The sequence below is a fragment of the Thamnophis elegans genome, chromosome 1, assembly GCF_009769535.1.
Source record: "Thamnophis elegans isolate rThaEle1 chromosome 1, rThaEle1.pri, whole genome shotgun sequence".
In the NCBI taxonomy this organism is placed as follows: Eukaryota; Metazoa; Chordata; class Lepidosauria; order Squamata; family Colubridae; genus Thamnophis; species Thamnophis elegans.
Window position 1 is genome coordinate 82,076,697 of NC_045541.1, and position 26,496 is coordinate 82,103,192.

Here is a 26,496-nt window from a genome sequence, read left to right on the forward strand (position 1 = left end):
GATCTGCGCGTAGCTGCTTCTCTCACCTGAGCAGCGCGAACAGAACAGACGCGCCCGCTGTAGCCCTGCCCTGCCCCGTCTTGCCCTGCCCTGCAAATTGCTCGACTAATTGGACCTTGCCGCTTGCCGTCTTCTCTCTGGCTGACAGTAAGAGGAAGCGCTGCCGGCGCCTCCGAACCCTCTGGGAGAGCGAACCATGGAGTTCTCGGAGGAGAAGTTGCGGAAGTGGCTGAGCAAGGCAAGCGGCGAAAGTGGGAGGAGGAAGAGTTTTAGAAGCGCGAGCGCTGGTTTCGGCGTCCCAATTTTGGAGCACCTTCCCTGGCTTTGAAGGGAGAGGGAGCGACTGCCTGAATCCATTAAATCAATGTTTTTGTTTTTTCCAAACTTGGCAGCTTTAAGATGTTGTGGACTTCAACTCCCAGAATTCTAACATGGCTGGTTGGGGGGGGTGGGGGGGTGGGAATTGAAGTCCACACATTTTAAAGTTGCTAAGTTTGAAAAACATTGAGGGCTCCTTAGTGCTGTCTGAGCTTGCTTGTTTTCTTGCAGACGTTTCATTACCCTAACTAGGTAACATATATCTAGGCAACTAGGTACCTAGTTACTAGGTAACGTTACTGTAACTAGCGCTCTCTCGTTACCTAGTTAGGGTAATGAAAGTTCTGCAAGAAAACAAGCAAGCTCAAAGAGCAGCAAGGACTCCTCATTTCAATCCTGAGCCATAAATATTCTCCTTCATTGAAAAGTATTGCATTGGATCATGCTTCCTTTGCTCTCTTTCCCTCTTGAATTCGATTTCTTCCCGTTCTATAGTGCATAAGCTACGGGACCCCATCTTCCCTGTTCAGCCGCAGTGAATGGTACATGTTTTTGCGAGGGTTCCTCAACCCTGTGGCGTTAGGGGTTTGTTTTTCCCTTTCCGCTTTAAATGTTCGCTATTTCCTCCTCAATAATTTATATACCATCGAATCCCATCACCTTTCTTTTGTTTTGGGAATAGAAATCACAGATTCATCATTATTACAATAGGACATGCTTGTTTGATGTATGATCTCTTTCTATTAAGCTGATCTCCTGATGGACCCAGTAATTAACACAATGTTGAAATTGCCTAAATTTCTATTGAATAAATCACAACGGGGTATGCATGCAATTCATAGTTCATGCTGCTTCTCATGCCCCCAAATAATTGGAGTGTATGTATATATCACAGAAACAGCCTTTTTCTGCTCTTTCCTGGTGGTGTTACTTTCTCTTATCCCCAGGGTGCAGTTGAGATACCATTAAGTCCTTCCTAGCTGCTTCTTTTTTTAAAATAGACTTTTCTCTTCTTAGAACTCCTTTTGAGATTTCTATGGAGATTCTCAGGCATCCAGACCATGGTTGTCCCAAAGGTGCTTTTTCAAGAGGCAACTGGACTTTCCATGTTTTGGTTTTTTTGAAGATGTTTTAATTCTCATCCAAGAAGCTTCTTCAACTCTGACTGGATGGTGGGGAATTGAATCCCCATCCCCCACCATCCAGTCAGAGCTGAAGAAGCTTCTTGCTTAAGAAGCGAAATGTCTTCAAAGACAAACCAGAAAGTCCAGTTGCCTCTTGAAAAAGCACTTCTGGGTTCTTCCAAGATAGGTGAGGCACATTGCTTGAGCATTATTATGTCCCACTTGATCCTGTACCCTTTCTCCATGCCCAACTGCTCTCTGTTTTGGTACCCGGGTAGCAGTGAGGAGAATGAGCACAAATAACCTGAGTGACTGAAACATTGAGCTGAATAAAGGGTATGTCACTGCACATTCACAAACTCTAAGGCAACTGGCCAGATGACTAAATTCATTGTTGTAAGCACCAACCTCGTTTACCTGACTCCCCCCCCCCCGACTCATGTTAAGGAGAATGAATGGTTGTTGATCCCCTACTTGCAAGAGGAAGGTAAACAAATCTGAGGGCATCCACCAATTCTTTTCCTTAATTTAGCCTGCAGTATATAAAGACAGCTTTGTTACTATTGCTGAGTAAGGACAGAGAATAGGAGCACAGTTTATGCTGACATGCTATTTCTGCTGGCTCAGAAACCTGTGGATTGGATAGCTCTCTAAGTGCTCTAAGCCCAAACCATAAACATCCCTTTATGGTTTAGGATGATGATTTTATATACTTAATACAAACTTTGCTATGAAAGTGTATCCTCTATTGCTTACTGCTGCTTGTGAAGTCTATGGTCGGAGCATGATTTGCAGCAAACATGCCACAGGATTGTGTATTGAATGTTGTCATAAGAGTCTCATACAAAATAAGCTCCTGTAAGAGCCAGGTGCAGCATTGACAATGTGGTCAGGTGTATTGTGATCCCTCCCCATCTCATTTGAAGTCTTCTAATCCATTTAAGGTCTATAGATCCTCCTAAATTCTGTTAAAACATTTTGACCAGATAGAGATCCTGATTTTATTATCAAATCACCCTTTCACGACCCCTTTCCCACATTCCCTAGGAATTTTGCTCAATGAAAAATTCCAGATATATGTGTGTTGCAGTGATGAAGTTCAATTTTTTTTTTACTACCGGTTCTGTGGGCGTGGCTTGGTGGGCATGGTAGGGGAAGGATACCGCAAAATCCCCATTCCCTCTCCATTCCTGGGGGAAGGATATTGCAAAATCTCCATTCCCACCCCACTCTGGGGCCAGCCAGAGGTGGCATTTGCTGGTTCTCCGAACTACTCAAAATTTCCGCTACTGGTTCCCCAGAACCTGTCAGAACCTGCTACATTTCACCCCTGGTGTGTTGAATTCTTGTGTAATCCAAGTGGCTGTTTAGACATTTTCTTTTACAGGGCCCTGTAGTTCATATTTAAGATAATTAAAACTGTCTTTCTTATGTCTCCAGTATAAATTCCGAGATCTGACCATAGAAGAACTGAAGCACATAAACGAGTTGTATCCCAACATCAAATTCACAATGAGCACCTACAGTAAGATTCCTATTTTGGGGATAGATAGATTACAGGTAGTTCTTGGCTTACAACAATTTGCTTAGTGACTATTTGAAGTTGCAACAGCACTGAAAAAAGTGACTTATGACCATTTTTCACACTTATGACTGTTGCAGCAACCCCCATGATCATGGGATCAAAATTCAGCCACTTGTCAACTAACTCGCATTTATAACGGTTGCAGTGTCCCGGGGTCATCTAATCTCCTTTTCCAACTTTCTGCCAGCAAAGGCAATGGGGAAACCAGATTCAGTTAACAACTAATTTAACAACTACAGTGATTCGCTTAACAAATGTGGCAAGAAAAGTCATAAAATGAGGCAAAACTCACAACAAATTTCTCACTTAGCAACATAAATTTGGGGCTCAGTTGTGGTTGTAAGATGAGGACTATCTGTACCTGCAATTTTTTTTAATTGGGGGATCTTATAAATCAGATGAATAAAGTGAAATAAATGCTGAATATTAATACACTGTATGTGGCTATTATTTAGCCACCTGAAGTGTGTTCTGCATTAACAGTATAATAGTGGAACATGCATATTAATACTATAATGTATTTAATAGGAATTATACCCACTGTTTCCTTTCAATTATTTGGGCAGTATGCATGGGATTACAATTTTACTGTATATTTTTCTTACATTTTCAACAGTTAATTGATCACTTTTACTATTATAACCTTTACAACAATCGCACAGTAAAACAAAATGTATATTTATATGCTGCTATTTTTTAAAATTAGCATCCCTGTATTTTTGAATAGATATTCTGTAGCATTATGTTGCCTTAGAAAATCTGTGTTTGCTGAATTTACTTTTTATGTCCTATTATGATGCTTTGAAATTCTATGTAATTTCTACTTGTGTGTACGTATTCATGTGTAATGCATTTATTTATTTATTTTTATCCCGCATTTATTATTTTTACAAATAACTCAGGGTGGCAAACATATCCAACACACCTTCCGCCTCCTGTTTTCCCCACAACAGTAACCTTGTCAGGTGGATTGGCCTGAGAGAGAATGGCTGGTCCAAAGTCACCTAGCTGGGTTTCATGGCCAAGGCAGGATTTGAACTCATGGTCTCCTGCTTTCTAGTTCAGTGCCTTAATACACACAGAGACACACATTTTAAAAAAATTAATAAAACAAATGACTGTTTTAGCTAATTTGAAATGTTAGGAACAATACATAAGTACTAAATTAGGACAATTTTAAAAGGAAAAATTAAATCCATAGTGATATAATGTTTTGAATTTCAGCTTTTAAGGATGGATCTCAGAAAGACCTTCTGAACTTTACTAGTACTGTTCCAGTAAAATATAAGGGTGAGTTCAAGAAATGTTTCCTTTGTATTTCTTGTTATTCGAAGATTTCAAATAATATATTTTGAAATGAGATTATATGTTGCTTCAGTCAAGGCTAGAAACAGCTTACCACAATAAGCAGCTAATATAATAAAGCAATTTTAGTAGCATATTCTCAAGGAAAGGGTCTGGATCAGCACATGAAGAAATACCTTGCCACCCCTCCCTTCCTAGTCTACTTACTTATTTGGATGGCTCTGATAAAATAAAAAGCAGGAATATATAGTACAGCATCATTAGAGGTCTTTTTCAACTTTAAGTCTGAGGTAAGAAACAAAAAGTCACATTTATGGAGATTCATCCAAGTCATGGTTGTCCCAAAGGTGCTTTTTTTTTCAAGAGGCAACTGAACTTTCTGGTTTTTCACTTCTCATCCAAGAAGCTTCTTCAGCTCTGACTGGATGGAGGAGAGCTGAAGAAGCTTCTTGGATGAGAGACGAAATGAGAAATCCTGACACAAAGTCTTCAAAGAAAAACTAGAAAGTCCAGTTGCCTCTTTAAAAAAAAAAAGTACCTTTGGGACAAAAAGTCACATTACTTAAGCTAGATAGCCTTATGAATCTACTAAGTACCAAAATAAATAAAATGCTGAAGTTTCTTAGCAAGCTTTTATTAAGCTTTAATAGTGAAAATTAAGCAGCAGAAAATAAAAAAAATCTGCAGCTGGCTAAGCATGAAGCTGATGCTGCAATAGTGGAACTACAGGGAGATAAAGCAGTGTGAAGATCAGGAGGAGATTCAGCAGCAGTTAAAGTAACAGACCTGCCACAGTGCTATAGAAGCAGCAGAGGTTTGTGGAGGAACATTGTCCAGAGGAAGACCATGGATGGAATCTCAAAAAAAATCAGTTTTTGGCTATAATTAATGTAGCAGCTATCCCAAAGATATAGCAATAGACTTTGGAAGAGATCATGGAGCTATCAAAGAAAGGAAAGAGATATCAAAAAGGTCCATCAGGAAAGACCTGCTGAAGAAGCTACAGTGCTGATGCCCCACCAAAGAAGTCCAGCAATAGAGGCTGAAACTTCATGGAAGAGGGTGCACGATAAGAACCCCAAGGTAGATTTGACACTAGGTCCTCTTGATTAGGTAGCCCGAGTAGCAAGCTCAGTGACAAACCCTAGTGGTTCAGAATGGAACTACAGGGACCCTCACATTAACCCAGGCTGAAGTGGACAGCAGCATACACCCTGCCCCTCATAAAGCAGCCTGAGGAAGGAACAGTGGTGGGTTCCCACTGGTTCGGACCGGTTCGGCCAAACTGGTAGTGGTTTGGTGGGTTGCTGGAACCGGTAGTGACCCAGGGTTGCCACGTCCCCGAACCGGTTCTCTGGGCGGTGCCATAGGCACTGCCATCTTGTTTTTTGCTTCTGCGCGTGCGTAGAACAATTTTTATTGCACTGTGCATGTGCATTCAATGCACACAAAGCCGCCCATGGAGCGTGCCCATGAGCAAACCAGAAGTAGTGACTGCCGGAACCCACCCCTGGGAAGGAAGTTTATTCCCATCCCAAATCAAACTACCTATTCATGAAACCTTCCTGGGTTTGTTATCATCTTAAACAAATAACAGCCAGTAATTATCCAGTCAGCAAATCTGTTTTCAGTATCAAAAGTTAACAATTTAATACAAATCCAATAGTAAATACCTGCTGGATAACAAATCTACAACACATATGTAACATATGCTGCAGTGTCTCTTCAGAAGAGTAGAGTTTTAACTCTCTTCCTGGAAAATCAACAAGAATTAAGGAGCAGCTTCAACTTGGGGGTGAAGGATACTGATTTTCCATCCCTGTCATGTAGGGGATTCATTCTCTCTGCTAGCTGAAATGAGAAGCAGAGACTACATGGAATCTTTGCTAACCAGATTATTATTTTGTATTTTGACAGGTAACATTTATAACATTCCAATTTGCATATGGATTTTAGATTCTTATCCTTTTGCTCCACCCATTTGTTTTCTAAACCCAACTGCTAACATGGGAATTTCTGTAGGAAAACATGTCGATGTCCGTGGAAGGATTTATCTGCCATATCTACAAGCCTGGAGCCATGTAAGAATTAGATAAATGCATCACATAAAATTATAATTATTATCTTATTAAAATTTATATAAAGGTGATATACCCTTATACCTCTTAATAGCAGTTATCTTTTTTCCACATATAATTACATACATAAATATGTGCAATATGAGATAAAATATAATTTATTTGAATACAAAATGGTTATCATAATACATGTAGAATGGATGGTAGGTAATATTAGGTTTTCAGGTTCCTTATTAACAAAGTCAAGTTAACCACTGTTACTCAGGAACAGATGGAGATTTTATCCCCAAACCATGCAATAGCAGCAATAGCAATAGCAGTAGACTTATATACCGCTTCATAGGGTTTTCAGCCCTCTCTAAGCGGTTTACAGAGAGTCAGCATATTGCCCCCAACAATCCGGGTCCTCATTTTACCCACCTCGGAAGGATGGAAGGCTGAGTCAACCCTGAGCCGGTGAGATTTGAACCGCTGAACTGCTGATCTAGCAGTAGCCTGCAGTGCTGCATTTAACCACTGCGCCACCTCGGCTCTGCCTTTTTTAATCCATCATCCATCCATCTATCCTTCCTTTATTTATTTGGTTTTTATTTTACTACTATTTAAGCAACTTTACCAATACAACAAAATAAAAATACAGAAACACAGGAAAGGAATAAAAGCAATAAACATATAGTACCAAAAGTGGTGTTGCAACTCAAATATCTCTGGAAAAACGTGGTATCCAGCATCTTCCAAAAGGTGAGGAAGGCAGGAGCAGATCTAACCTTAAGTTCAAGGTCTGTAGACATTCTTAGTCATCCAGGTCATGGTTGTCCTAAAGGTGCTTTTTCGGGAGGCAACTGGACTTTCTTGTTTTTTCTTTTGAGAAGTGAAACATCTTCAAAAAATAAAAAACAAGAAAGTCCAGTTGCCTCCTGAAAAAGCACCTTTGGGAGTTTAGTTCAAGGCCACTCTAAAGGACTGGGTGCCTTCTGAACACTGACTCCCTGACTTCCCAAAAATGGAGAACCATCAGCTGCTTCTCCTGGCACAATTATAATGGTCAACCTAACTTCTGTAAGGAGATGCGTACTGCCTGCGACCCACCACTGCAATATAGGCATGATAGGTTCCCGAGGTGGCACAGTGGTTAAATGCAGCATTGCAGGCTACTTCAGCTGACTGCAGTTCTGCAGTTCGGCTGTTCAAATCTCACCGGCTCAGGGTTGACTCAGCCTTCCATCCTTCCGAGGTGGGTAAAATGAGGACCCGGATTGTTGTTGGGGGCAATATGCTGACTCTGTAAACCGCTTAGAGAGGGCTGAAAGCCCTATGAAGCGGTATGTAAGTCTAACTGCTATTGCTATTGCTATTTACCAGTGAGCATGTGGGCTACTCTATTATGTACCAACTGAAGCTTTTGGATAGTTTTTAAAGGCAGCCCCAAGCAGAGTGCATTGTAGTAGTGTAGATGGTAAAGAAACCATGAGTCAATCTTTTAAGGTCCTCTTGTGCCAGGGAAGGTCACAACTTATACATAAGCCAAAGCTGGGTAACAATCCCCTTGGCTATATCCATCACCAGGAGCTATGTGTCCAGGAGGGCCTGTAAATTGTGGATCTACTTCAGGAATTGTGTCTCTTCATTCACAGTAATCACTAGAGCTGAAAGAGAAGTCCAGTGTACAAAACCTGTTAGGGTTCTGTTTCCTTCCACTAAATCCTCACAGTGTCAGGCACCAAAATGGGACTTCAGTGGCATCTCAGCTCTGAATGAATAAAATAACTCATTCATTAAAAAAATTAAGGACTCAGTCAGCAACAGTATTAAAATATGCTCTTGTCCTTTTGTAATTCTAGCTAGGTGAGTCAGGGCACTCCCATCTGTATAGCCCTGCTCCTGTGCTCTTACTTTATTATACTTGTCCCTAGGGAATCATTGGAAAATGGGTCATGAAACAATGAAGAAAAATACTGTTTTGACACGTATTCCAATATTTTTGTGTCAGTGATTAATATCCATACCTCATATTCCCAAGCAGTTTAGATATCTAAAGGGCTATCTTAAAATTTTACTAGAGCAATGTTTTAAGTGGTATATCAGTTATATAAATAATTTCTAATTTTTCCTGTATTTATTACAGCCACAGTCAGTAATTATAGGATTATTACAGGAAATGAGCACAAAATTTGAAGAGGAACTCCCCTTATATGCATTATCATCTTCTGATGAAGCCAGACAGATGGACCTACTTTCTTATATCACAAAAATTGTGGAAGGTATTCATCTTTTCTGAAAACTTATCATCTGTTATTTGTGTGTATAATTCATAATATCTTGATATTTTTGTTTTGGATTTTCCTGGAAGAGTCCAAATTAGTAAACTATTATATTATTAATTGCAAAGCATAGGATTTGGAACAGGTGTGTGCAACCCATGGCCAAAGGACTGTATGAGGCCCTGGGCAGTTAGTAATATCGTCCACACAATTGCAACTTTTAACATTATATGATTTGTAGTGATATTTATAAATATTGACTATATTACATATTTTATATGCGGCCCCAGGCATTTTTTCGTTCAATACAGCTCAGGCAAGCCAAAAGGTTGGACATGCTTGATCTAGAAAATGTTTGGCACAGTGGATCCCCTTTCTTTTGTTCAGACTTCAGTCCTTTTAGTCTGAACTGGAAGCAGTTAATCAAGGAGCAAAAATCAAAGGACTCTTAAGTGCCTCTATTTATTAGAAGGAAATTTAAAGATATACAAAAATTCCAGCACTTTCAGATGAGATGCCTATGTTGTGGAATCTATGCTGTCAAAACTCCTTTCCATTTCTCCCTGCTGTTTTGATGGGAGAGGGGCAACCTGTCCCCTTTTTGAAAGTGGGGCAATCTGTATTTTTTCATTGTTTTGGTAATTCCTATTCCTTTATCTCTGTGAAAAATATCTCAAAGGTCCAACTTCCCCTCCCCATTATCAAGCTACTACCGAGCCAGCATTGATGAATGCACTGTCCAATGTCAGGCAGGAAAAGGATATTTAGAGAGTTTGTGGATGGCATATACAATAGTTGGCATTATCTATAAAGTTTTTTAAAGGCAATCTGAGTGTAATCCAGTGACGTGCAGTCAGGGGAGTCAGGGCCTCACCACTGTCATCATGAAAAGAAAAAAAATGTAAAAGGAAAAAGGCTGAGGTAGTTGCTGCCAGTGTCACAGTGGATGTTATGTAGATGAGGCACTTGGTTCTCTCGCCTCACCCTGTAGAGGGCGTTTTTTAGAGGCTTTTTTAAACAGTTAAGCAGAGTCATCCATTGGGGACTCTGGCAGCAGCTAATCCAGCCTGACCTCAGCAGCTCTTGCCTTTTTCATTTTACATTTTTACATTTTCATCATGGCAGACAAGAGCAGAGTTGAAATCCTCTGTGGAACAGCTGGAAAAGGTGTGTGGGTCGGAGGGAGGGGGAGGAATTCAAAATTAATGTAATTTGTAAGTAATTGTATTATTGTAAGTAATTTGTGTTTGTGTGTGTGTGTTTTACCCGCCTCTGCTGGTGCGCGGGCTGGCATTTTTTTTATGTCGGACATAGCGGCAGGGCTTTCGAACATAGCGGCAGGGCTTTTGGACATAGCGGCAGGGCTTTTGGACATAGCGGGACGCCTCTATGTCGGACACAGTGGCAGGGCTTTTGAACGCCCCGGTGCTGTGTCCGCCATAGAGGTGGGACACCTCTATGTCGGACACAGTGTCAGGGCATTTGGACGCCCCGGCGCTGTGTCCGCCATAGAGGCGGGACGCCTCTATGTCGGACACAGTGTCAGGGCTTTTGAACGCCTCTATGGCAGACACAGCGCCGGGGCGTCCGAAAGCCACACCGCTGTGTCCAATATAGGGCGGCTTTTGCCCGCTTGCCTCACCAGCCATAAACCTCACCGCATGTCACTGCCAGAGATGTATCCAGCAACAGACAGATTGTTGTGGTCTAGCATCCCCAATCCATAGGCCCTCTTTTAGGAATTCTGAATCTCTTTTGCCCTGATAGATTCAAGAGTTTACTTGGCCAACTATTTTGCTGAAGGCCAAAGGCTCCTCCAACTCCTTGGGATTCTCCTGGCCTTTGTCAGTATGGGGACTTTCCAGAGGGGCAGAGCCTCAGGTTGAGTTTTCACATCTAGCAGAAATTTCCCATTCCTGCCTTGCACCAAAGACACTCCTCTCCCATCTAATAGTGACACTGCTGAAATGAAGAACTTGGAGGTAGCCAGGAAGAGGTTTTTTAATTGGGGGGGGGGGCTTTGATAGAATGTAGATGGGAGTTTCCTTTGACTTCCAATGTAGCAATAGATAAAAAATAATCAATTCATAAAAAGTCCAAAACTCTAGTTTGTTTTTGTTCTACTACTTGTGTTTGCATAATGTTGAATTCCCATATTGCATGGTCACTTGCCCCCAGGATTCCTGTGGCTTCAACACCTTCTATCATTTCCTCTCTGTTAGTGAGAATTAAATCCAATATGGCTGATCCCCTTGTTCCCTTCTCCACTTTTTGGGAAACAAAGTTGTCTGCTAGGTTTGTAAGGAACCTGTTGGATCTTCCACTTGGTGCAGAGTTTGTTTCTCAGTTGATGTCATGGTAGTTAAAATCCCCCATTACTATTGTGGTGTGCTTCCTACATACCTTAGTTCGCTGACTAGCAAAAAGTTCATCTACTTCCTCTGCTTGGTTGGGTGGCCTGTAGTATAGACCTATGGCAATGTCATTTCCCCCCAATCTTTAATATTGACCCCAATGCATTCAAGATAGTTCTCATCATCGTTGTGCTCTATTTCTGTAGAGATGTAGTTATTTCTTATATATAGTGCAACTCCACCTCCTCTTTTATTTGGTCTATGTCTTTTAAATAATTTAAATCCTTCTAGCTGTATGTTCCATTTGTGGGTTTCATCCCACCAAGTTTCTGTAATGTCAACATATCGTATCTGCCCTCATTTACTTGAATTTCTAATTCACCCTGTTTATTCCTCATACTCTGTGCATTGGTGTATAGACATTTGAGCCCTTTAAACTTTTTTTAACCATTGCTTTTATTTTTAACAATATAAACAAAATTTAACAATATAAATAAAACAAATATAAATAACAATATAAATAAAATAACAAATTGAAGAAACTAAGAACAAACAAGAACAATAACAATAACAACAACAACATTCGATGGGAAATCGCCATGCAGGGCTTTGTAGGTCGGGAGATTCTGTCCTACAGCTGCATAGCCTCCATTTCTGAAGGCGTCCTGTAGGCAGACAGAACAACAGAATTAGAAGGGATCTAGGAGGTCTTCTAGTCCAACCCACTGCTCATGAACACATTCCCAGCATCTCATCTGTCTGTCTGCTGGGCTAAAGAGACAGCTTCTGGTGCAGCCCATCAAGAAGGGAGAGACTGGCTCCTTGCAAGTAATGCAGCTGACCTTCAGTACTCCTGGCTTTTCTGTCCCCTAAAAGTTCTTGGTTGAGGTGCAGAAGGCAATTCCTCCTCCTCATTACTAGCAAGCTGGCAGCTGCCTGCTTTCCCCACCTGAAGCCTCAGGGCTGCCATGTGGCAGCTGTTGTTTCAGTCAAATCACTCTTGACAGGCTGCTTGGGACCATTGACCAACTAAAGCCTGGGGCTGGTTCCTCCTCCTCCAGGCTGACCTCTGGAGGGGAATCTGAGGAAGCATCTGGAGGAGGAATCAAAGACTATTATTAGTACCATGTTGTTCTTTATATAGCTACTTGTACTTGCCCTCCGTTCTTCCCAGGTAGCATATTGGACACCTTCCTATCTGTGGGGCTCATACCTCTTCCAGGCTGCTGAGATCCTCCAGAGTGTCTTCTTCCTCTGGAGAATCCTGTGAACAACAATGATTCCTCTTAAGCAATCAGAGAAACGAAACTCAGAATTCCTTAAAAAAGGGACTATTGAATGGGGATTACATTTCCCATTTAGAACACTGGTCCCTGATGCTTTGCAGCAAAGGAACCAGTCACACCAGAGCTTGGGTGCATATACTGTAGTTAGACTAAGTACCTTGTCCCAAGGGCCGGGTATCCCCTTGCTCCACTGCCCAGAGCGCTCCAGCACAGTTCCCTCAGGTTAGGAGAACTGACTAGAGGACTCTATCCCTGCCCAACTGAAAACACTTTGTCTTTCTTACCCATGGACTGGAAGAGGAGCTGGCCTCTGCATCCTGGTCCCAGCTATCCTCAGATTCCTCCTCCAGAAGGTCAGCAAGGGAGTCCACCTCACAGAGGCTGCTGGTCCTGGTGCCCAACAGGACGGTCAGCGAATCCTGCAAATAACAATATGGAGGCTAAATCTTAAGCTTTCTGCATCCCAATAATATTGCTAGAAGATAGGGTGCATTCAGGCCCTAGGGGCCAACAGCAAGAGAGCCTTTGCAAGCTTTAAGCTTAGAAATTTCTCCCACTCCCATCAGCAGTCGTGGCATAGCCCTAACCCTAACCCTAACCATCGGCCCCATTGCCAAAACTTTCTTACCTCTGGAGAAGAGGTGCCCTGCCCAGGAGAGAGCTTCTCCTCCACCGGTTAGTCCTGTGGTTCCTGGAATCAAAATATCAAGATTTTGTCTGTTAGCTTATTAAGAAATCCACAGAGACAGGGCTTCTTCTTTTTACATAGGGAGGAACTGTCCAGTCCTTACCAACTCAGTGGAGGTCTCCAAAATGGTGGACAGCCACGGCCTGTGGTATTCCTGCCTTTCCTCTCTGGGGGGAGAAAACAAAAGGGCCAAAGATCAAAATAAGCCCCGGGCCCTTTTGTAAGAGTGGTCATGTGGAAGCTCTAGGAACCCTTCCGGCTGGCCTGCAAAGGGACTTGGCCTTCCAGTGGGATTCCCCTGAGATGCCTCCCCTCTGCAAGTGTTTTACCCTCCGAAGTGATACCTACCCTGAAAGCCAGTCACCACTTCCCTCCTGCACATCCCCTGGGCTCAGAGCCATCCCCATCGGATGGAATTCTTCTGATGGATCCTGCAATAAGAACGCAAATATTCCATCTCTTGGCATTTTAACCAATGCACAGAGTCAGGGCTTCTGCCACTACCATGGGGAGGAGCTGGTCTGGCCTTACCGACTCAGTGCAGGTCTCCCAAATTGTAGATAGCTGCGGCGTCCACTTCAAACAGCTCTCATTTCTGGGGAGAGACCAAAGTCATTCTTCTGTTAGCAGAGGTAGAGGCAGAGGGTAGAGATGCCTGCCCTCTGCCAACCTTTCTTCTAGCCCTTCTCTTGGGGGCTTCAGAATCCCTCAGCTGAGAACACTAACCTCAATGAAATGAGAGCTGGCCTGACATCTTCCTTCCTGGGACTCCGGGCGGTGGCAGGACCACCCATCACAACCTACAAGAAACAATTGTTTATTGTAAATTAAAAGTCCTCAGCATGTTTATCTTCCCCGGGAAGAAGGGCTGCATTATAGAGGGCAAAGAGACAGCAGATCATGGGAAATGTGGCTGATAAGAAGAGACTCAAAATGGCTCCTCTTTAGTATTTCCCAGGATCTTCCCTTCTGAGCCATCAAGATCATCCCATGAATCCAAGGACCCCTTCTTCAGCTTTCTGGGCTGGCCAGGTTCCCCCCAAGTGGGAATTCCTCCCTTCCCTCACCCGGTTTTGAAGCATGAACTGGCGTTCTTGCAGAAGCATCCTTACCCCAGGAGAGGAAGATGTGACGCCATCAGACACATGATGTGTCTCCCATTCTCCCCGCTGGTCTTTCAGTTCCTGACCAAAAGAAGAAGGTAACATGTCAAAAAACATCCATCTAACATCTCCTTTCTCAGCCCAACCAGTCACCTTGCCCATCTTTTTGCCCTGAAGCCCCTTCTGGACAGAAAGCCATTTGGTGAGAGGCTCTTACAGACTCTGCAGTGCAACAATGGTGCCCCACCATGCCCAGGGTTTAAGGAAAAGGGTGTGGTACCTGTCAGGAGGCACAGGAAGTTCTTCAACGTTGCTCTTCAGACAACAGAAAAGGTGCGAACTTTTAAATAACCAGGCTTGAGGCTGCAGTAACGGTTTTCACAGCTTTATTCAATACAGGTCTGGTAACTAGGAGGATTCAGAATGTGGACCACTCCCGGCCAACTGACAGCTCTTTATATACGGAACTGTCAGTTGGTCAGCCAATAGACACTCGCCACGTCTAGCTCCAGCTGGCTGGTGCATCGCAGCCAATCAGCTTGCGGCTGCTCCGGCCCCTCCCGTCGGCTGGCATGGGAGGACTTAACACGAACACCTTTTCTGGATGTTCTGTGAAGAGAAGAGAAATAGCTGTGAATCAGTCAGAAGAGTTGAGAAGCATGACTTTCTCCCCTGCTGCCAGTTTCTTGACAGCTGAGATGGCCACACTTACTCTGAAGAGCCTTCTGAGAGCCATGACCAACTAGTTGCACGTCCTTTCACTGCACAAAGGGAGAATGGGCAGCTGGGCACTGGCTAGTGGTTTTTCAGGGAAACTAACAATCTGGTTCCCTCGGCAACCAAGTAAACAATGGCCATATTCAATACCCACCCAAGGAGGGCAACTCACCTGGGTCTAGGAGTGGCCGGTGGCTGGTTCCCTTTGTGGCCTTTTAGCCTGTATGTTTCATGTGGGAAGTTGTTGGTTCCTGAACAACAGAGAAGCACCATCATTGTGGCACAAAGCACGGAGGGAATCATGGCATCCTAGGGCAGAAGCGACTTTTAGTCCGACTCCCTGCCCAAGGAAGGGTTCCTCCTAACATCTCAGGCAAATGATTGCCCAATCTTTTCCTGAAAATTTCAAGAATGGAGCACAAACAAGTCTTGGAAACAAACTGTTCCACTGCTTAACGGTTCTCACTGTGAGGAAATTCTTCCTTATTTCCAGGGTTGGATCTCTTTCTGATGAGCTACACACACACACACACACACCACTAGGGCGGCTTTTGCCACCACCACCACCACCACCACTATCCATCCATCCATCCATCCATCCATCCACATATGTATAATGTTGAAAATCAGCTCCATTTTCAATTCATTAAATGAAGATTCCGTCCCCACCCGGTTACATATTAGTCATTTTTTTCAAATTTCTAATTAATTTTAATATTGAATCTTTTGATGTTTTTCCTCTTCCCACAGTTTCATATTGCATTTTTATGAATTGATTATTTTTTATCTATTGCTACATTGGAAGTCAAAGGAAACTCCCATCTACATTCTATCAAAGCCCCCCCCCCCAATTTAAAAAACTTCTTCCTGGCTACCTCCAAGTTCTTCATTTCAGCAGTGTCACTATTAGATGGGAGAGGAGTGACTTTGGTGCAAGGCAGGAATGGGAAATTTCTGCTAGATGTGAAAACTCAACCTAAGGCTCTGCCCCTCTGGAAAGTCCCTATACTGACAAAGACCAGGAGAATCCCAAGGAGTTGGGGGAGCCTTTGGCCTTCAGCAAAATAGTTGGCCAAGTAAACTCTTGAATCTATCAGGGCAAAAGAGATTCAGAATTCCTAAAAGAGGGCCTATTGATTGGGGATGCTGGACCACAACAATCTGTCTGTTGCTGGATACATCTCTGGCAGTGACGTGCGGTGAGGTTTATGGCTGGTGAGGCAAGCGGGCAAAAGCCGCCCTATGTCGGACATAGTGGCAGGGCTTCGGACGCCCCGGCATTGTGTCCGCGATAGAGGCGGGATGCCTCTATGTCGGACACAGCGGCGGGCCTTTCAGGACGCCCGCCTCTATGGTGAACACAGCGCCGGGGCGTCCGAAAGCCCTGCTGCTGTGTCCAACCTAGGGCGGCTTTTGCCCGCTTGCCTCACCAGCCATAAACCTCACCGCACATCACTGGTGTAATCACATTAATAGGGTGATGAACACTGAGCATCACATAAATTGAGTGATGAACGCTGAACATTGGTTTCTACCCCCAAGTCTTTAATTGAGCTGTCCACTTTTTTATTGTTAGAATCACTAATTCAATCTATTAATGTATTTTTGAGTTTGGTATTGCTTATATCGATCAATTTTTTGTGTAACAAATGGTTAGAATGGAATAGCCTTTGCCAAATTGGAACATACAGAGAGGAAAGTCTTTGCCCTTCCCACAGCTTAGATTGGAATGGATACAAAGCTCCCATTAGTTCCAACAACAGTATTTCTTTTTTAACCTAAAAAAATCACATTGCAATCCCTTGCATGTTATCTGAGGGTAAGATAAATAGAACACAGCAAATTTACGTTTAAGTAAACATCCATGCATAGGATTTGTTTGCATAACTTTTTTTTAATTTTTCAAAGTACCATAATTACAGTTATCCAGACCAAAGCATTTTAAAAATTATTTTTATTGAGTGTCAGCATTTAAGACAATGCATAATTTTTTATATAAATGGCATATGGTTTTTAGGTGAAAACAATGGACAATTAAAGGGAGAAGGAAACAAAAATGATGGAGGATTACGCAAAGTTACAATAGTTGGGGCTGGAGATCTGGGCCTTGCTTGTATTTTGGCTATTTCAGCAAAGGTATGCACTTTCTATAATTACTGTTATGCTTGTTTCTATTTTGTATTCCAATTTATATTGTAATAAAATAATTGGAGTAGGGGAATATTTGAGACCATATTCACAGAATATTTTCTCCATAAATGTCTTCTAAATTATGGTTTATTAGAGATTAATAATGCATTTCTGTGTATATTCATTAGGAGACGTTTTCCATCTAACCTCATAATAAATACTTACGAACTCTGTCTTTTTTATTAGATGCATTAGGAATTTATTTTTGCTTTCTTTTTAGTTTGTGTGATATTTTACAAAAAAACTACTTAACCTTTTGTACTGTTGTTATTCTTATTGGATTGAATCCCATAGAATTATTCTCAGGATACAATTTGTATTTGCTTTGAGGAAAAATATTTTTTTCTTTCTTTTGAATCAATTTAGGATGTTGCTGACAAAGTGGTTGTCTTGGACTGCTCAGAAGCTACAGTGAAAGGAGGAACAATGGACCTAGAAATCTTTGACTTGCCAAAGGTGGAAATTAGTCGAGGTAGTGTTATAGTGTACAGTATTTTCTAGCAATATTGCAAACTGAAGTATGCACTTCGTCTGTTCTGTGGGGTGCAATTTTTTTTGAAAGTTTCTTTCACTTCAGTGCTTTAGTCTTGGGCATAGCTTGTACTGTGTGGATAAGCCTATATACATGTAAATTGGTTAATGTAGTTATCCCAGAGCTCAGCAAATACAGACAAAGCATACTCAGTTATTACATATATGAAATATTGATCCATGTTATATTCTTTGTGAGATTTCTATCTGCATTCCACAAAGGGCAGAACATAGAAAGGGTTATGTGTAAAGAGACATTACTATATAATAGAATGAATTCTCTATGAATTTTTGACATTGGTTCAATTTCAGTAGTATTAATAATTCCTCTGTTAACCATATAAGTAGGAAGTGGTTGGAAGTGATACGTTTACCTACTTATCTCAAGTCAGGAAAATCAGCCATGGATTATCATAGTTTTTTTTTAAATGCCATTCTTGAAAATAAGATATATTCAACAATAATTTGCAATTCTTTACATTTTTGTAGATTTTTCTGCATCAGCGGACTCAAAATTGGTGGTGGTTACCGTTAATTCTCTAGGCAATGCTCAGTCCTATCTGGAGGTTGTACAGAGCAATGTGGAACTGTTCAGAGGCATTATTCCCTCAATAGCTCATTACAGTCAAGACAGTGTACTACTTATTTCTTCACAACCAGGTACTGTATAACAAAGATTAATATAATTCTATGAATTCAATCACAAGATATGATTTGCAATTGATATTATCTTAGGTTTTTTTGACATCTTCTTAATGAGGAGTAAGAGGAATCTTATTTTGTCATAATTCTCAATCACAAAATAACAGTATCAAGTATTAGGCCAATTTTTTAAAAAAATCTATTGGTGGTTTTGTTTTGTTCTACGTGATGAATGGTTATTGGAAATTTCCTTTTAGGCAATTTAAAAACCTCAATAGATTTTTCTGATTCCAAATATTATATAAAGGTTGTGTGGTTTGTTGCATGATTCAACTCCATTGCTTATCTCCAATAAGGTAGTAGCAGGATTACAATATTTTAAAATAACAAAACTATACAAACACAAGCACAGAAATAAAGAGCAGAAACATGGTATACCACTTACAAAAAAATCAGATAATTTGTTAAAACCTTAACTACCTTTCTCTTTCTGTTCTGTTCATATACAAAAAGTGAATAGTGACAATCCAAGATTGTAAAGATGGGTTATGCTATTTTTCTAACATTGAACAGTAATATTTTTGCTGCTTTCCCTGCTTGATAAATCCATAAATCCATGTTACTTGTAGCCATGCTTTTTGAGTTTGGTCCATGAAGTTCAATTCACATATTTAAATGATGCTGATCTTTGTAATATTATATTAAAAATGTTAAGGATATTAAGCCAAAATGAAATGATAACAGCCCATATTACATGAATTAAATGTCTTTTCACCATTTTTGTGCTTCCAGCCAGACTTTTCAAATATTTTCTGGGTATTTAATATTGCAAAGATGGCTTTTTTTTCAGTTTGCCTCCTATTAAGAAGCATAATTAATATTTTTAAGACTGCCTAATTTATTGGGAGGGTTCATTGAAATCAGTGGATGGCATCAGTTCTGATTTGAAGGAAGGCATCAGCAGAATAGGGAAGGACAAATGTTTGATGTTGAAGGGAATTTTGACAATCGTAACAATTTATTTACATAAATTATGTAAATTCTGGAAAGAATAATTTAAAAATCCAATTACATAGGAACAGTTCTTGCTGTTTGGAACCTAACATGGACCAATTACTATGAGCTCTATTCAGGGCATCCATAGAAGGAAGTGTAGATATGTATATAGTGTTGGTGCACATACAAAAGGAGCAGGGCTTCAATTGCATCATTGCAACAAAATGTAATGACTTTTTAACTCCCTGTGGATGTTGGCTTTTCTAAAGACATATTGTTGTGCCTGCTTTGGTGTATTTGTGCAGACATTTGGGTCAATCCTGGTAACTGCCTGCATATGTTCTTACAGTTTCTTGGAAAGATTTTGGAAGCGGTTTGACATTGCTTTTTTTTTTTTTTTTTGCTTGCTTGCTATTGTAGAGGAACATAATTAAAAATGACCCCCACCCCAAAAATAACAAAAGCAATAGATAAAATGTATAATTGCTGTTTTCCAAATTATATGGTACATCTAATAGTTGACATATGGACTGTTAGTTTATCAGAGACCTCCAAAAAGGCTCCGTCTCCAGTTCTGAATTAAATAGAAGATTCCAATCTGTAGTTCAGGGTGAGGTCCTTGGTGTTCTCCAAGCTTGGTTCCTTGTTTGTTTGTAGACATTTCATTACCTGTCTAGCTACCACCAGCAGTACTGTTTGCTCCCTATTTATTTTCAGAATTATATCTGTGCCATAAATGAGAATGGGTGAAGATACAAGAAACTTCAATAGTATGTGTTATCCAAAGTCTAATGGATAGATAATAAATAATACTAAACTTAGTACTTTCACATTTTTTCTCCAACACAATCGAATCTTTATGGTGATGAAACCTTCTCATTATGCAAGAAATCCTGACCTGTTATTGACATCCTGCAGCTGTTCACAGAGAAATAGTAAAACCTCTGATTCCTCAGCAATCATAGAAATTAATAGATGTATGTGCCTATTACATAGCACACCATTCCACCTCCTTATCCTAAAGAGTTGCCCAAACAACAGTATAATTTTTCTTAAGCTTAAAAATTGAATTTAAATACAAAAATCATTAAAAACCACTAATATCTACAAGACACTTTAAACCACTATTTTACATTGATTTAAAAATATTTTTTTAATTTTCTTAATGTATTTTTTTTATCACAACTACAGTAGAAATAATGACCTATGTGTCATGGAAGCTGAGTGGATTTCCCAAAAGCAGAGTAATTGGAATTGGTTGCAATTTGGATTCAGCAAGATTCCAGTATGTTATTACAAATCTGTTGAAAGCCCAAAGCAGAAGTAAAGACAATTGGATTATCGGTGAACAAGGAGTAAACAAAGGTAAATCTGTGAACTGCTGTATGATTTAGGAATCTACATTTTACATTTTCTTTCCTCTTTGAATTAGAACATAAATGAGCACTTTTATATTTATTTGAGAAAAAATTGAAATTTATGCTGAAGGTCCAATTTTATAAAACGAAAATGTAGGGGAGTCCTTTTTTAGTGATCACAATTGGTACTAGAAATTGGTCATTTAACAAAGCCATTATTAAGTGGGAAATCAAGTGACTGCAACTATGCTTTCATTTTCTTCACTTTTTCATCCTTTGAAATGCTCGCCCTGGTTCTGGGATAATTAGCAAGAAAGAATAAATGTTTAAACAATTCCTCCTGGGCCTGATCCATTTTCTCTCTCCTTCCTTCATAGAGTAGGAAGATTAGAGAGATTACAAGAGAGTTAGAGGCACACAATGGGAAATATACTGAATGTTTACATTCCTTTTGATGTATATTCCCTTGCTTACTCTATTATAATCCTTCCTTAATCTTTCTGCTCCACAAGGGGGGAAAAGATAAACAATGAATGGGTCAGGCACAGAACAACATATTCTGTTTACAATGGTGATCACAGGACAGAGGGACACTGCAGATAGTAAATACACAGTTGCAGTTATTTTTTTCATCACCATTATAACTTCAAATGGTTGCTGCAATTGGTCTAGGCAATTGGTAAATGAAGTCTAGTTTAGAACATTTGCCAACCTCTGCTGTAATTAATAGCTAATAGGAGAAATTAGAGATAGTATTGTACCTCTATTAGCATGACACGATAGAGTACAAAGTACATAGGTTGAAAACCAAGACGCATTATCTAACTATCCAAATGTTTGAAAAAGAAAATTAATTGCAATTGTCTTATGCAGTGGCAGCATGGAGTTCTAATTCAGTGATAAATCATCCTGGTGATAAGTTAACAAATGATCAACAGGTGTTGACTAACAGGTAAAACATCTATGTCTCTATCAAAACATCTATGTATTTAGAAGGAAATGACGCTTATTTTAATGGAACTTTTATGTAAGCTGGTATAGGATTGTAGCCCAAATATAAATATTCACCTGTATCCGAGTAGCACAATCTACATTATTTAACTATAACAACAGGTCTGGTGCAAATATGTGGATATTGAAAAGAATATAATGCTTGTTGGAAAAGTCATTTTAAAGTCTTAGATGTATTTCTTGTATTTAGAGCCATGGAAATTCTGAAAGGAAAAGGCCAAAGGTCTTGGTCTGTTGGTCTGTCAATAGCTGATCTGACTGACACTATATTGAATGATAAAAGAAAAATACATTCTGTATCAACTATGGTGAAGGTAAGCAGGAAACTGATTTTACTTTTGAAAAAGACTGAATGTTAAGTCTATAGATAACAATCGAAAAACATTAGAAGAAAGGGGAAAAAAAGGATTATGAATCTATAGGTGACCCTGGTTTGGGCTTGAGGATACCTGGCTAATCATTTCTTCTTGTCCTATATATCCCATAGCAGAGGCCAGCTGATTTTGGGTGTTTTTGATCCAATGTGGAAATATTGTTTTCAACTTTCATTTGAAAATAAATTTGCTGTTTTCATGGTTTGTGTTGCTACAGTGGCCATCATGGCAGCATCAGAAATTGGTCCAGCACCTCATTTTAGGTGTCAAAGTTCCTCTTCGTTGGTTGCTGTCAGCCATTTTTAAAAACTTAAAAAAATATTTAAGTGAAAATACAATTCTAAATATCACTTTGAACAGAATAAATTATATTTCTCAGCAATAAAGGTCAGACACTAAAATGATTAGTATTTTTGCTGGCTTATTTCGGTCATACCTTTTGATAACTAATATGGTTTATAAAGCCAATGTGATTTAAAGCAGAAAATTTTCACTTTGGGTTTTTTGAGGTTTATATGCTATAAATCACTTGAAATACTGTAGTTCCAGTCACTAAGTAAGAGCAAAGAATTAGTTTCTCTATCTCTTTGCTGTCATCTAGTGTCAATCTGGGATTTTATAGCTCATAAAAAAATACATCTAAATTGTGTAATTACCGTATTTATCGGCGTATAACACGCAGTTTTAAAACTAAAATTGCAAGCTTAAACCCTGCCTGCGTGTTATACGCCGATACTGCGTGTTATACGCCGGGTCCACTGTTCCCTCTAAGGTGCGCGGCCGCGCACATGGCAAGAAACCCCCGCGCAGAGGTTTCTAACTCCCGCGCAGAGGTTTCTTTCAAAGCAAACGTGGGGAAGTCCTTTGCAGGCAGCTAGAACTGGCTGCCTGCAAAGGACCTCCCCAAACTTGTTTCAGCGGCAGCTCTCAGCCTGGCGGCAGCGTCACACAGACTGTGGAAGGAGGGGGAGGAGGAGGGAACCAAAGAGAGCTTTTACCGAGTCTGCGCCCCACAGCCAGGACCGTCCTGGCGCCTCCAGCCGCGTTTCTTCCTGCAAAGCCCTTCGGGCAACCCGAGAGTTCCGCTTGACGCCAGAAGGGCTTTGCAGGAAGAAACGCGGCGTTTCTTCCTGCAAAGCCCTTCTGGCGCCAAAAGGAACTCTCGGGTTGCCCGAAGGGCTTTGCGGGGAAGAAACGCGGCTTGAGGCGCAAGGACGGTCCTGGCTGTGGGGCGCAGACTCGGTAAAAGCCTCTCTTTGGTTCCCTCCTCCTCCCCCTCCTCCTCCTCCTCCTCCTCCTCCTCCTCCTTCTTTCTGGAGCCCCTTCCTCAAAGATTTGGTACCAAAGCAATGGCGGTGAGGAAGTTGTGTCTTTTGGATTTTGCACTGTTGTCTTTTCAATGGTTCTCAGACTGGTTGAACCTTTAGCAGCTGGGGTGATATTCTTTACTGTTAAGGTTACAATTGGATGTGTTGGACAAATCTTAAAAGATGAAACTTTTATTAAAACGTTTGACTTAACTAAAAACGTCTTCCTTTTTCTTCTTCTTCTTAAATATGATTTATTTATTTATTTTTACTTCAGAAGTTTGATGACCGTTGTACAAACTAATCCAACCTAAATGTAGAGGAGGAGAAGAAGGGGGGGGGATTTAAAAAGAGCAGAGGAAAAAGAAAAGAAAGCATGAAGAAAACATAAAGAAAGGGATGGGAGGGAGGGAAGGAAGGAAGGCACTTTATGTTGAGGAGTTAATGTTATAATTCATGTTCTAATGTTATAAATTTTAATCCAACATTAAGTTCCGAGCTTCCAAGTCATTTATTTTTAATGAAAAAAATTTTTACTCAAATTTTTGTGTTAAAATGGGGGATGCGTGTTATACGCTGGTGCGTGTTATACGCCGATAAATACGGTACTTGCAAGTTTATTTAAATCTTACAAGTATTAGTGACTGGCATATGTAAAATTCAAGCCCAAAGTGCCTTATATTTTATATACCTTTGATGAAATCCAGATACATGTAAAAATATTATGCTCATGTTTTTTTCTTCTTCTTCTAGGGATGTTATAATATAAACAGTGAAGTATTTTTAAGTATGCCTTGTGTACTTGGAATCAGCGGTGTAATTGAAATGATGAAGCCTGTGGAAGAGGATAATGTAGTTGAAAAACTTCAAACTAGTGCTACATCTGTCAATGACCTTCAACAGCAACTGAAGCTCTGACTGTCAAGGAACCGTAGATTTTTGTTCTTAAAATATTTGAGATTTGCAGAAAAGATATTAACAACCAACTGGGTCCAACATCAAATTCTCACAGTGTGAAAACTTTAGTGTATATTATTATATGATAATTAAAATTAGTAAAAAAAAAAACATTTAGGCTAGGGAACATTTAACATTTATGTTAACGGCCATGGCAATATTTTCTAATCATAAATGACTGTATTTCTTTGCCCTTTCCTCATTATGCTGTGGCCTTCAATACTACTATTCAACTTTGTTCTCTTAAATAAAATTTTATTTTAATCAGAGATTTTAGGCAGTCAGAGGTAATGTATCACCATTAGATATTTATTTCCCATATGTTATTGACTGTATATAGATAATATACATTTCTTAGAAACAGCAGCACAGTATTGTCTAAAATCAATGTTCATGATCAACTGCTATTTATGTTTTTTTAAATGTTTACACTACCAAATCAGTCATCTGAAGTTGCCATTGCACAAATATTACTTTAGGCTCAATATGTCTAAATAGAGTTCTCAAAGTGTTCTGTATAGATTCTAAAGATTTTTAGGGAAAAGTCTTGGGTGAAGGCCATTAAAAATATTAGCATAATACATTGCTGCATTATTGGCTCCCAAGACCCAGAGAGAAAGCAGGATTCTTTCTCTTTTAGGCACAGAACATACTTTGTTTATCCTCCTTTATCCCACCCTAAAACTAAGGAGGACCTACCAAAGCAATCTTTCTCTTGAAGCTGGATCCATGCTCTTGGAAAGGGACAGGAACAACATGTAAATGCACTATTCATTATTATGCAGTGGTTAGGTTTTAATGTATTTGGCTGCTCAGTTCTAATATTGCACTAAGCTTTTAGCAATGCAAAAACATTTGCCTCACAATATTTAATGAAATGTTATTGTGTAATTAAATATATGCCTACAATGATTTTGCCATTTTCCCTTAATTATTTTTCTAAAAATTACGATATGGAAAAAAAACCTTGATGAGATATTAATAAAGCGTATGGTATCTGATGTACATCTTTTGCTTTACATTCTATGATTTTCAGAGGTAAAGATTTAATGAGGAAGTGATGCACAATTTTATGGGCGCATTGCTGGTATTTTGAATCAGCAGTAACAATATCCTGTAGAGTTTCAGCACACATGCTGGGTGACTTTGGGCCAGTTACTTTCCCTCAGCACTACAATGAAGGAATTGGCAAGCCACTAATGAAAAATGCTGCCAAGAAAACTGCAGGGAGCAATCACCAACTGATTAAAAAAAAATCAGAGCAGAAATAGCAGGTTGTGAAGCCACCTATCCTAATTTTAAAACAAATAATAGTAATAAAGAGTAAGCCCACTTGTGAATTTGTCTTGGGATTAGTTGTGCTTGTTTATAATAACAATAATAAATTAAATTTATATTTATTTATCAGCTTGCATTGCAACTGGGAAAACATAGCGTTGAGTATATGCACTTTTGTTGGCAGGGTGATATTTCTGCTTTTTAGTATGCTGTCTAGATTTGCCATAGCTTTCCTCCCCAGAAGCAAGTGTCTTTTAATTTCTTGGCTGCAGCCCCCCTCTGCGGTGATTTTGAAGCCCAGGAAAATAAAATCTGTCACTACCTCCATTTCTTCCCCATCTATTTGCCAGGAATTGAGAGGGCCGGATGCCATGATCTTAGTTTTCTTAATGTTGAGTTTGAAGCCAACTTTTGCACTCTCCTTCTTTTTTCTCCTACAACCTTCTAAAATAAGTGTACAAGAGAGACTGGCCAAATTGGGCGGTATTTGTTTAGAGGGTGAAGTCTGATCTCTCTCCCTCCCTCCCCGCACCCGCCATTGAATGCTGTTGACCTTATCTCACCCAGGTGCAAACTGTGAATCTGAAAAGATTCCTGTGTGTAGCACTGAGCGATAAAATTGCTAACTTAACTCTTCAAGTATGAGTCTGACAACAGGTCAAGAGAATAGGACTGTTGCCGATCAATCAGAATAAAAGCTGGAAGGGACCTTGGAAGACTTCTAGTCCACCCCCCTCCTCCGGTCAAGCAGAAAACCCTATACCAGTGTTTCCCAACCTTGGCAACTTGAAGATGTCCAGACTTCAACTCCCAGAATTCCCCAGCGATTGGGAATTGAAAGTCTGGACATCTTCAAGTTGCCAAGGTTGGGAAACACTGCTCTATCCCATTTAAGTGACAGTCCAGCCTTTTCTTAAAAATCTCCAGCGACGAAGCACCTAAAGTCAAGCTGTTCCACTGCCTAAATTGTCCTCACTGTTAGGAAAGTTCACCGAATAGATTCCACCCACCCTAAATTGGGAGGATTAGAATC

At 40.2% G+C, this 26,496-nt stretch overlaps 1 protein-coding gene across 1 annotated transcript; it reads left to right on the forward strand.

The window, feature by feature from the left end:
• UEVLD (UEV and lactate/malate dehyrogenase domains) lies at nt 1-25,022 on the forward strand. The gene is made up of 12 exons (XM_032232124.1): nt 1-238; nt 2,883-2,967; nt 4,252-4,317; nt 6,250-6,413; nt 8,536-8,671; nt 16,837-16,955; nt 17,376-17,481; nt 18,030-18,200; nt 20,370-20,543; nt 21,410-21,488; nt 21,738-21,861; nt 23,982-25,022. The coding sequence occupies exons 1-12, from the start codon at nt 197-199 to the stop codon at nt 24,144-24,146; spliced, it is 1,431 nt and encodes a 476-aa protein (XP_032088015.1). The 5' UTR covers nt 1-196; the 3' UTR covers nt 24,147-25,022.
• The last annotated feature ends 1,474 nt before the right edge of the window (nt 25,023-26,496 follow it).

What these genes read in the sequence shown, in the direction of transcription:
- UEVLD (XM_032232124.1), top strand. Translation starts at nt 197, where the DNA reads ATGGAGTTCTCGGAGGAGAAGTTGCGGAAGTGGCTGAGCAAG. An exon ending in ATCTACAAGCCTGGAGCCAT is followed by an intron (nt 6,414 to 8,535) that starts GTAAGAATTAGA and finishes TATTTATTACAG; the next exon opens with CCACAGTCAGTAATTATAGG. An exon ending in ACTTATTTCTTCACAACCAG is followed by an intron (nt 18,201 to 20,369) that starts GTACTGTATAAC and finishes TCACAACTACAG; the next exon opens with TAGAAATAATGACCTATGTG.